At 38.1% G+C, this 17,370-nt stretch overlaps 1 protein-coding gene across 1 annotated transcript in view; it reads left to right on the plus strand.

The window, feature by feature from the left end:
• Positions 1 to 255: 255 nt before the first annotated feature.
• The window catches only part of PGM2L1 (phosphoglucomutase 2 like 1), a 59,638-nt gene continuing 42,523 nt past the window's right edge, over positions 256 to 17,370 (plus strand). The window contains exon 1 of the mRNA XM_066250183.1: positions 256 to 695. Within this exon, the coding sequence (XP_066106280.1) occupies positions 585 to 695 (111 nt within the window). The 5' untranslated portion in view covers positions 256 to 584. The remainder of the gene's footprint in view (positions 696 to 17,370) is intronic.

Here is a 17,370-nt window from a genome sequence, read left to right on the forward strand (position 1 = left end):
CCGGAGACCTGCAGAGCGATCCGCTGAGGCAGGGCGCTCGTGGTGACAGATCGAAAAAAGGAGAAGGACTGTAACAAGAACAAGGCCCGTGACAAAAGGCCATTTAAAAAAATTAAAAGAGCCGTGCTCCATTTCTCCACTACCCGGGCGGACCCTTCCTTGCATTACTACTGAAACCACGGGAGCGCGCTCTTCACGCCCCCCCTTCACGGGCTTAAATCAGAAGGGGCGGGCAGGGAGGCGGGCTTAGCGACGCAGGGGCGGGGCCTAAGGTAGCCTGGGCGGCGGCGGCGGCGGCCAAGACCCAGACATCTGGGACTGTTGTTGTTCTCCACCGGCGCGACCGCCTCAGTCCATTCGCCCGGAGACAGACCAGGAGCTGGCGTGGTGAGCAGCGGGCGGTCGCATCCTCCTCTCTCCGGCTTCCCAAAGCTGCAGCAGGAGCTGGTGCAAACATCCTGCTGTGGGTCTCCGATGCCCTTCAGTGAGGAAGGGGCGTCGGGACCCTGGTGAGCTCACCTCAGGCTCCCCTAGTTTGGCGTCTTCATCGGCCCCCCTGGCCCGCACACCCCAGCCTGCCTGCCATGGCTGAAAACACAGAGGGGGACCTGAACTCCAACCTGCTCCACGCCCCCTGCCGTACCGGAGACCCTCAGCTAGACACGGCCATCGGGCAGTGGCTCCGTTGGGATAAGGTGGGTACCTGGTCAGCCCGGCATCCCCCCCTTCCTTCCTCACGCCCTCCCACACACCGTCTGCCTTTTCCTCTTCCCACCCGGTGCTCGGCAGGCTGCAGAGGAGATGGCTCAGGCCGCCCGGAGGGAGCCAGCGGAGCCGGGCGTTGCCACCCACCTATGTCTGGGCTGCCACCCTGGGACCGTCTGAGCTGTGTAGGGACGCCTGTAGTAGCTTCCTTTTGCAGTGCGTGCAATTGCAACCTCCCTTTCTTCCTTACACCCCCTCCCTTCAAGTGCATGTCATTTCTCTCAAATAATAATAATACTACTAATAATTAATCATTATCATCGTAAGTTGTAACCGTCATAGAGTCGTTTCCTTTCCACTTTCTCTTCCTTTGACTTCCTTCTCTGCAAACTTGAAAGTGATTGTCACCCTGCTTGGACGTTTCTAACCGCTATCTGCTTTAGTTCTGGTGTGGTGTGTTTCCACCTTCCGTCGCTAGGTAGTCGCTGGTCTTTTATCACTCTACTATCGTCTTTTGCTCTTGAGAAAGGTAAGGGTTTCCTTACCTCCTTCTCTTCCTGGCTGGGAATTATTTCCTGGAAGTATCCTATTCAAAAAATCATGTTTTCCAGGTTTTATATGATGCTCTTGATACAGAATTGTTTTCGCTTTACCCATTCCTCTATTACCCCCAACCCCTCCAAGTTTTGTGGTGATTTCATCTTGTGCAGGCATATGAGATGGATCTGAGAGCTAGAATTAAAATGCAGCTATTTCATTTGTAAAAGAGGCCTCTGGTGGCACCAACAAAGGATGATGATCCAAGCTTTTGCTTTGTCAAATGCATTAAATGCATTTGTTAAAGTCAAGAAGGCCACATTTAAAATGGAATTAATACCGAATTAAAGAATTAGTATTGGTAGTGTGTATACTCATGTTGTACAAATCATTTCCTAAAAGATTAGCTTTGTGAAAAAGTTTTATTTTTACTTTGTTTAGTCATTTAATACATTCAGCAAAAAATATTTATTGAACACTGGGTGATGTTCCAGAGCATGTTCAGCCCAGACAATACTAGTGGTGAGGAAGATCTGAGAGGATTCCTGCCTTCAGTGAGGCAGATAAGCAAAACCAACTAGCAATCACTAGTTAGCATTACTTGGCCGTATGCATTTTGGATGTTCTCATTCTTCCTCTAAAGTCTAAACCAGTGCTCTCAAACCTTGAAGTGCTTATGGATCATCAGGGAATCTCAAAAATGCAGATTCTGATTGAGGACTAGGCCTGGGGTGGGGCCTGAGATTCTGCCTCAGAATGAGCTCCCAGATGATATACCAGTGTTGCTGGTCTGTGAACCACACTTTGACTAGCAAGATTCTAGACCAGCGATTTTTTAACCGACATGCCACCGAATGTTTAAAAGATGCAATACCTGTCTGTTTAATCAGGGGCACTGACCTTTTTTCTTTTCAATTGTCACATTAAAAACTTACAACAGCCAATGCAACAATAGCTGTCCAGCATGAATACATCAAAATTATACCTATTTTTTTTGGTCATATTGGCAAAAAAATATATTTTTGGTGTGCTGCAGAATTTTAATAATTAGTTTATGTGTGCCATGAGATGAAAAATGTTGAAAATCGCATCTCTAGAGTGTTCTAACTGAGATACTAAACTAGAGAACCAATTCTCTTATTATAGAATTTGGTTACATAAGTATTTATGTATTTAATCAAGTGTACATACAAAGTCTGTGACATCCCATTAATTAACACAAGGATGTGCATTTAAAGCCATTTTGCCAGTATTTATAAAATGCCTACTATGTATATAGTTCCTTGCTGTGGAATCATATAAAAGAAGTTAAATTCAAAGATTGCTCCTCTGTTTTTAGTCCTTTAGGGAGGAGGAAACTTAATAGAAATAAAAGAGCTAAGGCTTAGCATTCAGTAAAATGATAAGATGCTACAAATTGACTATATAAATGTCTTCAGCATGGAAAACTAAATTACAAATGGATGTTACCTTTATATGTTTCAGATAGGTATTTGGTTTTGTTTCAAGTCATCTGCTTTCATTGGTATTGTCCATAAATGAATATGGTTGTACTTACATCTCCCTAAAGTGCAAGGAAGATTTATGAAATTCACAGACACTTGTAGAATTTCAATACAATTTAATTTACTAGTAGTAACTATTATGTATGTCAGAGCCTTTGGCCCTTCAGCAATTAGGAGTTTGTTTTTCATTGCCATGGATGAGATCTTGTTTTCTTTAGGTGCCAGTTCTGATTATACTTTTCTTAATGAATCCCTTGATTGACTTTTTAAAGATTGATTGTCTATGCAGTCCTAGATATTGTTGGGACTTACTAAAATATAAAAAGACTATAAAATACATATAAACATAAAAATAATAATGCTAGAGTAGTTTTGGTGGCAATTAAATGGTTTATTGACAGTTCTTTTAGGAATTCAAATATAAGAGTGACCTGTGGACTGGCATGGTCAAGGAAAACTCTCTAAGAAGATGGAATATATAAAAACAGAATGAGGAAAGCCTTCATTGAAAGTGGAAGAGAAAATCTTTTATTTATGTATGTATTTATTTATTTATTCATTTTAGAGAGGAGAAAGAGTATGAGTGAGAGAGAGAGAACGAGAGAAAGGGGGAGGAGCAAGAAGCATCAACTCCCATATGGGCCTTGACCAGGCAAGCCCAGGGTTTTGAACCGGTGACCTCGGCGTTCCAGGTCAACGCTTTATCCACTGTGCCATCACAGGTCAGGCGAGAAAATCTTTATATTTAAGGTGCCATCTATATACAAGGCACTGGCTGAAAACCTGTGGGAAATATAAAAATTAAATAGATATGGATCATATTTTTAAAGAATATAGAAGGAAAGATAAAACAAAAACAAATGTAATACAGGATGCAAATAATAACAGAGGAACAGATTTAAATAATTTTTCATAATTAATAAAAATAATAAAGATTAATTAATCCCTCTATTAATGGGAGAAAATACTTTTAATTGGTAAATAAAAGTGTATGCTGTAAGCTGATAGTGTAGGTAAGCGAGGCAGTATCCCTGGGCACTAAAATTTATTGTTCAAAAAATACAAAATGGTGCATCAGACTTATAGCATTTATTGCATTACACATTGACAGTATTTGCAATCTTTTAGCGTAGAGAATCTGAGTTTAATACCTGATTATTACCTAGTTAGTGAAGGAAAGAACCTACCAAATGCCACTGATTCTAATGACTCTAAGTGAGGCACATAATTTATAAATTCGTCAGAGGGCAATTTGCTGCTTGCCTACATCACCAAAGTTAAATTCATAAATTCGTCAGAGGGCAATTTGCTGCTTGCCTACATCACCAAAGTTACTAGCTTTAGTCTAGGTGGGGTGGTGTTCTTTGAAAAGTCTTCATGAAAAAAAGTGTTATTTCTGCTGTTATTTTAGAATTAATTAAAATGTAGAGGTGTTAATATAAAGAGGAAGCCTATTACAAGTAGAGATTGAAACTTTATGTAGTTAGAACATTTGTTTCTGCTATAGCTTAGGGTTCATGGAGAGAAATTGTTGGAAGACCATGTAGAGACCAGGTTATAGGAAGGCTTTACAGTTGACCCTTAAACAACACCACTGTGGGTCCACTTAGATGCAGATTTTTAAAAATAAATATGTATAATACTATAAATGTATTTTATCTTCCTTAATGATTTTCTTAGTAACATTTTCCTTTCTCTAGATTACTTTATTATAAGACTACAGTATATAATACATGTAACATACAAAATATATGTTAATTGACTATGTTCTCAATAAGGATTCTGATCAACAGTAGGCTATTAGTAGTTAGGTTTTTGGGGAGTCAAAAGTAGATTTTTGAATGTAGGGGGTTCAGGGTGGCTGGTGTCCCTAATACCCATGTGTTCTAAAGTCAACTATTATATATCTTTAGTGACCTTGAATAAATAAAGGTGTGTGTGTTAAAAAGAAAATAGTGCAACATAGGGTGTTTATGGAGCAGTCTGGGGTATCCCATGTAGTTTCAGTAGGAGCATTCTATTGGTAAATTTACCATAGTCCAGGATCTGACTGTTGGTTCCTATGCCTTTGAAATATCATAATTTGTCATTCTTTCTTGTCTCAGGATGGACAAGCCTACTCAGGGTCTTAGAAACTATGTCTGAGTTCATCAGCTTTTATTTCATTAATTTATGGTACAAATGTAATACAAGTGGATTTTTTCTCTAGTCAGGGCATTTTCTGGATGTACCATAAGAGGAGTGAAAGAATCAGAAGATTTTAAATAATTTTGAAATCAAATCACAGGGTGTCAAATATACGGCATAAATGTTTAACAGCATCAGCCTGTAATAAATAAATGAATGCGTTCATCTCTATGATAGCACTGTCCAACCACTAGAACCGTTCAAGTCCATGGATCAAGGTGTTCCTCCTCTAGGCAGTACACAGATGATTCTTCTATAGTGCTCTCTCCCTTCTATGCTCTAGTGCTGGCCAAGGCTTTCCCATCCTTCCTAGTTCTTTCTTTCTATGCTTTCATACATTCTATCAGACGACAGACAAGTCTTGCTGACCTAGAAGCCAGGTACAACTATCCTGTGTCCACTATATATCTTAACTTTTGAAAGCAAACTTATATCCAGGGTATTAAGTTTTGGCCAACTTTTGGTGGGAGTGAGATGCAACAACTGCTCAGCCAGCTGTAGCAGCAACAGCTATATATTGACAGCAATGTGGAGGCAGAACTTGGCCGTGGCATTTTGAAAAATAGTGAGTAGAGCACTCTGGTCTCAATATGGGTCTATGTTGAGAAAGAATAAAATATAAAGTTAAAGTTAGATTAAGGTTATGAAATGCCTGAAAATAGAAATAAAAGGCTTCAGTCCAAGCCAGTGACTTTTAGACATATAGCAGTGAATTTTTTTTCAAGCAAAATATAGCCCAGATAATAAAGTGGTGAATGAATTCCCTTTTAAATCATCATTGTGTGATGGAAAATATGTCATGAAGCACAAAGCACAAAGGTGGTCTAGTTCTGTGTCACCGTGTAGAGACCCAAAGTAGTTGTGGAAATTACTCAGTCGTGGTTGAGGCTGGCTTGGATCTGCTATCTAATTCAGTCCAATTTATTTTTATTTTAATTATTTATTTTTATTCAGTGAGATAAGGGGAGGCAGAGAAACAGACTCCTTCCTGCATGCACCCCAAGCAGGATCCACCCAGCAAGCCCCCTATCAGGTGGTGCTCTGCCCATCTGGGGCCACTACTCTTTTGCTTGGCAACCGAGTTATTTTAGCACTTGAGAGGAGGCCATGGAGCTATCCTCAGCACCCCAGGGCCAACTTGCTCCAACTGAGTGTTGGCTGTGGGAGGGGAAGAGAGAGAGAAGGGGGTAGGGTAGAGAAGCAGATGGTCATTTCTCCTGTGTGCCCTGACCAGGAATTGAACCTGGGGCTTCCACACTCAGGCTGACGCTCTACCACTGAGCCAACCAGCCAAGGCCTCAATCCAGTTTTTACATATTATAATAGTTTGTTACATTGTTTTGTTTGCATTTTTATAATACTTTACTTAATTTGGCATTTAATCAATGAAAAGTACAAAATACATATGGCTTTATCAGTCTTGGGAAATATTAGTACTTATTACTTGAATTTATTTGTGTAGTGTTTCAAGCTTTGAAAATTACCTAAATTTCATTTGATAGTTACAGTAACTTTGTGTGTTAGGCAGGATAGATAGAAGGTGCCCCCATTTTTACAAGTAAAGAAACGTAATTTCAGAAAAGGAAAATTACTTAAGGACATAACGGCTTTTAAGTAGTAAGGGTGGGACTACAACCATGGTCATTTGACCTTTACTCAAATTTTCTTACCACTGTATTAGACTCTATATATAACCTGATAATGTTAGTGATGTGATATACCATGTTTCAAAGACCTCATTAAAATCACTTTATTGCCATTTTTTTTTTCTTTGCATTTTTCCAAAGCTGGAAACGGGGAGGCAGTCAGACAGACTCCCGCATGCGCCCGACCGGGATCCACCCGGCATGTCCACCAGGGGGCGATGCTCTGCCCATCTTGGGGCGTCGCTCTGCCTCAATCAGAGCCATTCTAGCGCCTGAGGCAGAGGCCACAAAGCCATCCTCAACGCCCAGGCAAAGTTTGCTCAAGTGGAACCTTGGCTGCGGGAGGGGAAGAGAGAGACAGAGAGGAAGGAGAGGAGGAGGGGTGGAGAAGCAGATGGGCGCTTCTCCTGTGTGCCCTGGCCAGGAATCCACGACGCTCTACCACTGAGCCAACCGGCCAACTGAGCCAAATGGCCTATTGCCATTTTTTAAAAGCTGGACTAGGATGTAATATTCAGCAGAATAAATTATCATGACTTTTTTTTAGAGAGCTAAATTTGTTGTTCAACAGTTGCTTTGGTCTCCTTGGCAACAACATTCTCCTTCTATCCAAGAAATTTAGTACATAGAAATGAGTTTGAATTTATTTCCCTTTTTAAAGGTAAATTTTTTCTTTTATTTTCCTATTTTTTTACATTTTCGCTCAGTTTTTACCATTTTAATTTCTATTTATTTGAAAGAAATACAGGCTTATGATTTAACATACATACAAAAGGGATTATAATGGAAAGTAATGTTTCTAATTGCCTCTTCTCATCAGCAATTTGCTCCTTAGAAGCCGTTTTTAACTTTGTTTTTAGTTATAGTTACCCTAAAAAAACGAAATAATATGCTGGTACCACTATTGCTTGATTTATTTTAGAGATTATCTGTCAAATACAGGCTATGAAAAATGGGAGCTCACTCACACTATTCTCTACCCCTCCTTAATTTCATTATGCTATTAGTTTTTGTTACTCTTTTCAAAGTTTACATAATGCAATTAGTGTTAACAAAGTCTGCATAACAGTAAGCCCAGTTCACAAACACAGAGCTCCCAATTAGCCATTCTACTTAAGAAGAGACTGGCGGAAAACATGCCAATATATATGAGAGTAAACTCATACCAGCTTTCCAGAAAAATCTGTAGATGTCAGTGACTAACCAAGGATCAGGTTATGTAAGGAAACAAGCATTATTTGGTTGTTTTAATTGTTTTTTTTTTAAACATACTTTGTATGTCTGTTTGTATATGTTGGTTTTTTTAGTAAAGGTTTGATTAGTAATTTTGTGCAGATTTTACTAAAGCAGTATTCTGTTACATTAAATTGCTCTCTTGCATTGTTGCTGATTAGTACTGAGGCTGCTGCCCCCTGGTGTTGGCAGTTAATGGAGAAAATGATTAATGCTGGTGGAAAGAATAGACAGTGATCCCATCCTGCTTGGGATCCTTTACACCAAATAATTTAGTGAGTACTGTATCTTACCAGACAAAACAATGAAAACAGTCATATTCGGTGCCCAAAAGAATATGAAAATTATAGTGTAAATGAAAAACACTGCTTACATACAAAGGCATTTTTGTTTTCAACTAACCAGAATTTTATTAGAAAATCTCTTCAGTAAACTCAATGCAAGTAGTGGTTTTAGCTTCATAATTTTCTCAGTCTTCTCTTTGAAATATTTCATTATTTGAGGAAGTAAAAATTAAAGAATACCTAATTGCCCACCAGTAGGGAAAAGGATAAATAAACTGAACTACTGTGCAGTAGTAGTTGAAAAGAATGTTGTATGTCTACATGTACACTATTTGAAAGGACCTCCACGATATATTCAGTGAAACAAGCAAGTTATAGAACATCATGTACAATTTAATATCATATATATAAAATAAAAAGAGATAAAGCAAAACTACATTTCCCTAAGTCTGTAGATGCAGGGAAAATTCTGGAAGGATACATCACGAGCAGTACTGGGTCCCCCAAAGCAGAGGTCTGGGAATGAGGATACTAGTAAAAAATGACTGTAGTTTTATCTATATTATTAGTACTTTTATGTACAAGAAAAGTATATTGATGTAGTTTGTAATTAATAATTAAAATAAAATTTAATATAAACTAAGAACAATTAAGTGGTCAACTCTTTGAAACAGACTCTGGTTCTTAAGAGCAATAGGAGTTCAAAGTCAGGAAGACCTCAGGTAAAAAGCGGAATTTGAGCTGAACCTTGATGGATAAGTAGGATAGGAGTAGCTGATGGATATGGAGGCAGAAAACTGAAGGTGGGAGAAATTTAAAAAATGGAAAAAGACAGTGACCAGGGAAATGAAACTGAATAAGAGACATGTAAGAACAATAATAGATTTTTAAAACTAAAGTATAGCATATGTTTTTGGACTGCTGTAATGGGTAAGAATAGGTGAGTAAAAAAATAATGGTTTTTTGTTTGTTTTGTTTTAGTGAACTTATGTCAGGCATGGTACTAGATAGATGCTTCCATGTTAAAAATCTCTTTTAATCCTCTCATGGATTGTTTGAGATATTTATTCCCACTTTTTAACCTATACACAAAGTCAGGATCAGAGAAATGAAGAGAGTATTTGAATCCAAAAAAGTTTTGAACTTCTCTGCCCTTTGGGATTTGGTCCCACCTTTCCTAACCATTACATTTGATGTAACTGGAATTGGACTATGTTGTTGGTTCTTGAAGGATTAATCTGGCTCCAGTATATAATTAGGATGTGATGGACTGGAGTTGGGAAGGGTGGCTTAGAGATTCATCTAGAAATATGGATATCAAAGTTTTACATTAGGGTGCATATAGAGCCTTCTAAGAAAATTAAGGAAGAAGTAATATGACTTACTAATAAATTGATTTCTCTCTGTTTTGAAAATACAGAGAATGATAAACAGTTCCCATTTTGTTAAATTATAACATTCTGCTGAATTTGAATCAGATCTCCTTTTTAAAGAAATAAGCAAATTACAGATTCAGTTTCATTTCTTGTATTTACTTCCTCGATCTCATTCTCCCCCCTCCCTCCTTTCCCCAAAGTAACCAAGGCATGTTTATCCAGGAATACTAGGTTTTTGTCTAAATTTCCTATTTATTTAAACAATTGTTTTGTTTTTTACTTACTCAAATAAAGATAATGCTGGAAGTTAAACAATTCCTTTAAAAATAATCACATAGTCAAAACTATTTTAATGCCTGAAAACACTCAAACAAAATTGAAGTATTACATTTCTTTTAAAATATAAATACTTAGTATATAACTTTTGAAAATGTGGATACTATTTACTTATCTTAAAATATCACACTATAAGATTTTCAGAAGCTATAGTTCCTTAGTAGAATGAAAGTCAACAATAAAATAACATTAAATACAGCCTAAGATGTTCTCTAAGTAGAAATGTCATACTTTACAAAAATAATAAGTTCCATTTGTGGTTCTGTAAAATTAGATTCATACTTACATGAAATAAATGACTTAAACACATCCTCCCCCAAATACCAAAGAAGTTTTACATAATTATAAAGAAAAACTGAACAGTTAAGAGATTAAATATTATACTATAGTACAACTCATACTAACATGTATTTATTTTTATAATTTGCATATCTTTTTTGTGGGGGGAGCCTCTGTTTAATAAAGCCACTGAGAATTTAAGCATCTTTTAAGTATTGGGTATTTGATTTATTGTGTGCTCAAATCTCAATTTATTCTTTTATTCTTAGCTGGAGTCTGTCCCACACATATATTGTACAGAAGTCAGCCAGAGATTTGGGCAGAGTTTATGTGCAGAATGTGGCGTTCTCCCACTCCAACTCTCTCCCTCTGAACTTATACCACTGTGGTTGCCCTGAACTCCATGCTCTGGTTCTGCAGGCCACAGGACCATGGAATTTTCATTGGTGTTTTAGCCACTGTGCATGGCTCTGATTTCTACCTGCTCTAAGGTTAAAAGCAATAAAAATGGGAAATTCACCCTTTACTGATTCCTTCTCCCAAGTATCAGCTCCCTAATAGAATCATTTGCACTGGTCCACACTCGAGTACCTTTAGTCTTTGCGGTTTGGGTTTGGTTCTTTGTTTTTGTGTTTTGTCTAGAGTTTATAGTTACTACCCATGGAAAGTCAGATATTATTGGAGTTTACTTGGCCATATAGGAAACAGATGGTTTAAAATTATTTTTTTTTCTTTTTGTTTTCTAGAGAAGTGCAATTCACTTGTATATTGACCTTGTAGACAACAACACTACTATATTTTAGCATTCATTCTAAGGATTATATACTCTTTTGGACTTTGTTTATGTGTTCAACCATTTCATCTGCAATTATGTGTTTTGTTTCTTCATTTTCAGTTTTTATACCTTTTTGTCTCTTTTTCTTGCTTTACAGCATTAGCTAGGACTATAGATTTTTCTTTTCTTCTCTTTATTGCTAGTCATTATCAGATTCAGGAAGTTCTTTTCTACTCCTTGTGTGCTGAAAGTTAAATGTATATACAATTGACCCTTGAACAATGCAGGTTTGAACTACATAGTTCCCTTTATATGCAGTATTTTTTCAATAAATATACAGTTGGCCCTTTGTAACCCTGACTTTTATCTGCAGTAGGAAATCCGTGAATGCCGAAGGCCAACTGTAAGTGTTGATATATGCCATTTTATAGGAGGGACTTGAGCATCCATAGATTTTGGTAACTGCAGGGGTCCTAGAAACTATTCCCCATAGATACTGAGGGACTGTAGTTTTTGAGAACTCAAAAGTTATATGCTGATTTTTGACAGCACAAGGTTGGGCACCCCCAAACCCCTACTTGCTCAAGGGTCTGCTGCATATGTTTACATATATATATGAAAATATTATATATATATTAGGTTGAGTTCTCTGGAAGCAGAGATTGGGATTCTTGTGCAAATTATTTATAAAAGAGAAACCAGTAAGGGAGTGAGGGAATCAGGATAGGAAAAGGAAAGAACTAAGCAATGATGTAGTTTCAGGTGAAATTGAATCTGAACCTGATTTGTTGGCCCCCTGGAGTGTTAATTGCACAACAGAATTATAACTCTGCACCAAATAGTCCTTGGCTGTTGGCCATGGGGGAAGGTGTGTATAACCTTCGTGTATTCTGCATAAGTTGGCTCTGATCATGCCAGGACAGTTCTCCAGAGAAGGTTGCACACGTGTGAACTCATAGCAGCAATACCTACAGCAGCTGAAAGTGGACACAGCCAACTAGTTAGAAGGATCTCTGGGGGCATCTTGATAGGATCTTAGCACACACACCCTGAATTTAAGTATTGCTCTTGCTTGTTAGATTTTTTAATTTGTAATGTTGAACTTTATCAGGCACTTTGTAGCTGTTGAGATTGTTACATGACTTTTTTTTTAACCTGATGATGTTGTAGATAACCTTGATTGATTTTTGAATATTATGCCAACCTTGTATTCTGGTATAAATCCAACACTGTCATGGTATGTTATTCATCTTATGTATTGTTGAATTTGGTTTGATAAACTTATTTTTTATTTAAGTATAGTTAGTATACATTCTTATATTGGTTTCAGGTGTACACTATAGTGATTCAACAATTTTATACCTTACAATGTGATCACACTACTTATTCTAGTAATCACCTGTCAGCATGTAAACTTGTCACAATATTATTGATTAAATTTCCCTTCCCATTTTCACCTATCTCCATATCCTCACCCTTCTGGTAACCATCCCTTTTGTCTCTGTTTTTATGAGTCCATTTTTATTTTGTTTTGATTTTATATTCCACATATAAGTGAAATCATATAGTATTTGTCTTTCTCTGCTGACTTATTTCATTTAGCATAATAACCTCTAGGTCCATTCATGTTGTGACAAATGGCAAGATTTCATTCTTTTTTACTGTTGTGTAATGTTCCATTGTGTATCTGTACCACATCTTTATTCATTTATCTACCAACAGATGCCTAGGTTGCTTCCATATCTTGGCTATTGTAAATTATGCTGCAGTGAACATAGGGGTGCATCTATCTCTTCTCATTTTCTTTGGCTGAATACCCAGAAGCGGAATTGCTTAAATGTAAGGCCTGAAACCATGAAACTCAAGAAAACTTAGGAAGTAAACTATCTGACATCAGTCTGAGTAATATCTTGGTGGATACATCCCCTCTCGTTAGGGAAACAAAAGAAAGAAATAAACAAATGGAACCACATCAACTGAAAAACTTCTTCACAGTGAAGGAAATCTTCAACAAAACAAAAAGGCAACCCACCAACTGGGAGAATATATTCACAAATGATATCTCCAATAAGGGATTAATATCCAAATTATATAAGAAACTCGTATAATTCAATAACAAAAAAAAAAAATCTGATCCAAAAATGGGCAGAGAACATGAAAGGACATTTCTCCAGGGAAGACATACAGATGTTCAGCAGACATGAGAAAAGAGTATTTCATTTAAGATTTTTGCTCCTGTGTTTATTAGTGAGCTTTGATGATGATTTTTCTTTCTAATTATATCTTTGGTGGTTTTATTGGGGTTAATCTAGACATAAAAACAATTGATGCATGTATCTCTTTTTATATTCTCTGAAAGAGTTCTTGTAAGATTTGAATTATTTCTTTCTTAAATATATCTTGGAACTTGCCATTAAGACCAGCTGACCAGATGGCGGGGTAGGGATAGAGCGTCAGACTGGGACGCAGAGAACCCAGATTCGAAACTCCAAGGTCACCGGCTTGAGTGCGGGCTCATCCGGTTTGAGGGTGGGCTCACCAGCTTGAGTGCTGGATCACTGGCTGGAGCGTGGGATCATAGATGTGACCCCATGGTCACTGGCTTGAGCTGAAAGGTCGCTGGCTTGAGCAAGGGATCACTCGCTCTGCTGTAGCCCTTCGTCAAGATACATATGAGAAAGCAATCAATGAACAAGCAATCAGCGAACAACTAAGATGCCACAACAAAGAATTGATGCTGCTCATCTCTCTCCCTTCCTGTCTGTCCCTCTCTCCAGCTCACTCTGTCTCTGTCTAAAAAAAATAAACAACAGCTGGGACTGGAGTTCCTTTGTGGGAAAGTATTTTATTCATTTCTTTCAAGTTTATAATTCTAATCAGATTTTATATTTTTTATGAGCAAAATAGTTTTCCCATACCATCTAGTTTCCCTCTCCAGAGATAATATTAATTTTTTGTATATATTTCCACAAATATTTAACCAGTCCCTGAAGACAAATAGTAGTTTACTATTTTGCCAGTGTTTTATCCCTTGCTGTTTTCCCCCACTTAAAATATTTTTAACAGCTGGATAGTATTTCATTGAATTGATTTGATAAACTAATTAACCGGTCTCTTACTGATAGGCATTTATAGTGCTTTTATTTATTTATTTTGTATGTTACAATCAGGATGTTGCTTCTGGCACACACATGTTCAGGCATGTGTGCAAGTGTCTGTGGGATCTATTCTGAGAAATAAAATTACTGAGTCAAGTTCTGTCTGTTCAAAAATTTGATAGATATTGCCAAAGCACCTGCCAGAGAAGGTGCATTAATTTATTCTTCTACTACCAATGTATAAGAGTGCCTGCTTTCCCAAATTCTTAACTCCTCACTGTAGTATCAAATGATTTTCTTTCCCAATGTGAAAAATGAAAACTATATTTTATTTAGTTTTAATTTTTTTTTATAAAGGGACAGAGTATATTTTTATATATTTAAAAAATACCTGGATTTTCTTTTTTTTTTTTTTTCTGAAGCTGGAAATGGGGAGAGACAGTCAGACTCCTGCATGCGCCCGACTGGGATCCACCCAGCACGCCCACCAGGGGCGACCGCTCTGCCCACCAGGGGGGGATGCTCTGCCCCTCTGGGGCGTCGCTCTGCCGCAACCAGAGCCACTCTAGCTCCTGGGGCAGAGGCCAAGGAGCCATCCCCAGCGCCTGGGCCATCTTTGCTCCAATGGAGCCTCGGCTGCGGGAGGGGAAGAGAGAGACAGAGAGGAAGGAGGGGGGGGGTGTGGAGAAGCAAATGGGCGCTTCTCCTATGTGCCCTGGCCGGGAATCGAACCCGGGTCCCCTGCACGCCAGGCCGATGCTCTACCGCTGAGCCAACCGGCCAGGGCTGGATTTTCTTTTTTATGAACTGTCTTCATAATTTTTGCTCTGTTTTCTATTGAGGCATTGATTTATTCACATTTGGATCTAATGTTAAAGAAATAAGCCTTCAGATAATCCCAGCGCCCAATCTTTGAGTCTTCCAGTTGTGACCCCAGACAATGTTGGACAAAGACAGGCTATCCTGGCTGTGCCCTTTCTAAATTTCTGACCCATAGAATCTGTGAGATAATGAATTACTGTGTTTTAAGCCATTAAGTATGGAGTAGTGTGTTACCTCTGCCGTAGTGATTAATATACCCTCCCTTTCCCAGCACTGGGCTTCATCATTTTAAAAACTTAAAATTGGAGGGGTGGTGAAAAGTAGCATCTTGTTTTAATTTTCTTACTATATTTCACTTCATTTTTCGATTACAATTGACATTTAATATTATATTAATTTAAGGTCCACAGTATAGCATAGTTGTTTGTTTTTATTTCCTTGGTTACTAGGAAGAGGCTATCAAATGAGGAAGTATTACTTGGCATGCTGGTTATAAATATCATTGCAAACTTACTAAGTTTAATACTGAACTCCAACTTGTTTCCTATTCTTCACCGTCCAGCCTCCCTTTCCTACTCACTTTTTAGATCAGTAGCTTTCCCTGACTCGGCTCTCTACCCTTCAGTCCACTCTGGGTTAGAGACTTGTCCTGTGTTCTCTTACAGCACCCAGAACTTTTGTTCTAGTATTTCTCATATTCTTTGTAGTAATTGGTCTTTTACTTATCTTTATGCCTTGTTATATCTTGAGTTGTTTTTTTTTTTTTTATAAATAAATTTTTATTTTAATGGGGTGACATCAATAGATCAGGGAGATCTTGAGTTTTGTGAGACAATTACTTCATTTTTTTTTTTGACAGAGTCTGAGGGACAGAGAGATAGGAAGGGAGAGATGAGAAGCATCAGTTCTCCGTAGCAGCACCTTAGTTGTTCATTGATTGCTTTCTCATATGTGCCTTGACCAGAGAGCTCAAGATAGTGACCTTGGGCTCAAGCCAGCAACCATGGGGTCATGTCTATGGTCCCATGCTCAAGCCAGCGACCCCACACTGAAGCCGACGATCTCAGGGTTTCAAACCTGGGTCCTCCATGTCCCAGTTCAATGCTCTATCCATTGCACCACCACCTGGTCAAACAACAGTTACTTCTTGTTCTCTATAGTGTCTCCTATGCATAAGAGATGTTTTTAGTTAATTAAACAAACATTGGTTTAGTGCCTGAGAGCCAGGGCCTGTTCTCAGTACTGAGGATGTAGTAAAAATTAAACAAAGTAATATTTTTAAATGATTAAATAAGCTATATATTTCTGATTTAATTTTGCTTCAAAGAAAAACATGAAATTAATTGTCCATAAATGCCTTTACTTTAAAAAATATATATTTTGCCTGGCCAGGTGGTGGCACAATGGACAGAGTGTTGGATGGGGACAGGGAGGACCCAGGTTCCAAACTCCGAGGTCTTTGGCTTGAGTGCAGGCTCATCAGCTTGAGCACAAGGTCACTTGCTTGAGTGTGGGATCATAGGCATGACCCCATGGTCACTGGCTCAAGCCCAAAGGTTGTTGGATTGGAGCCCAAGGTCTCTGGCTTGAGCAAGGGTTCACTCACTCTGCTGTAGCCCCCTGGTCAGGGCACATATGAGAAAGCAATCAATGAACAACTAAGGTGCCACAACAAAGAATTGATGTTTCTCATCTCTTTCCCTTCCTGTCTGTCTGTCCCTCTCTGACTCTCTCTCTGTCTCTGTCAAAAAATATATATATGTACATATCCACCTAGGAAATTCATTTCACTTGGGAGTTCTTTTTTTTTTTTAATTTTTTATTTATTCGTTTTAGAGAGGAGAGGGAGAGACAGAGTGAGAGAAGGGGGGGAGGAGCTGGAAGCATCAACTCCCATATGTGTCTTGACCAGGCAAGCCCAGGGTTTTGAACCGGCGACCTCAGCATTTCCATATCGATGCTTTATCCACTGCGCCACCTCAGGTCAGGCTCACTTGGGAGTTCTTATGTTTGGTTGCACTATAACTGAAATTTATTCTAATATTTTTTTCTGTAATATTTACTTTTCCTGCAAGAACATGGCCACTTTGTCACTATTACTCATATTCAGTGAACACAACATATTAAGCATCTTTTGCATGGAAGGTACAGGTCAGGTACTGTGGAGGATACAAAGAGGTTTAGAAAATATCTGCTATTAACTGAAGGCACCCCCATTATGATAATAATTGATTACTGTTTTTAAGGGTATTCCTCTGATAACTTTTTCTAATACAGTAGTCCCACCTTATCCAAGGCCTCCCAGTGGATTCCTGAAACTTTGGAACCAGTATACATATATACTGTATTTTTTCCTGTATATACATACCTACAATAAAGTTTAATTTATAAATTAGGCACAGTAAGAAATTAACTACAGTAACCAATAACAACAATTATAACAATAAAATAAAGGTTACTTGAAGTATAGTCATTCAAGTTTTTTTTCTGAGCCAATTAAATTTATGGCAATTTCTACAGCTTTTTAGAGATAAAGAAATTAAATTTAGAATTACACAAAGATCCCGTAAATGAGGAAAAATTCTTG

Source organism: Saccopteryx bilineata, chromosome 1 (assembly GCF_036850765.1).
Source record: "Saccopteryx bilineata isolate mSacBil1 chromosome 1, mSacBil1_pri_phased_curated, whole genome shotgun sequence".
Lineage (NCBI taxonomy): Eukaryota > Metazoa > Chordata > Mammalia > Chiroptera > Emballonuridae > Saccopteryx > Saccopteryx bilineata.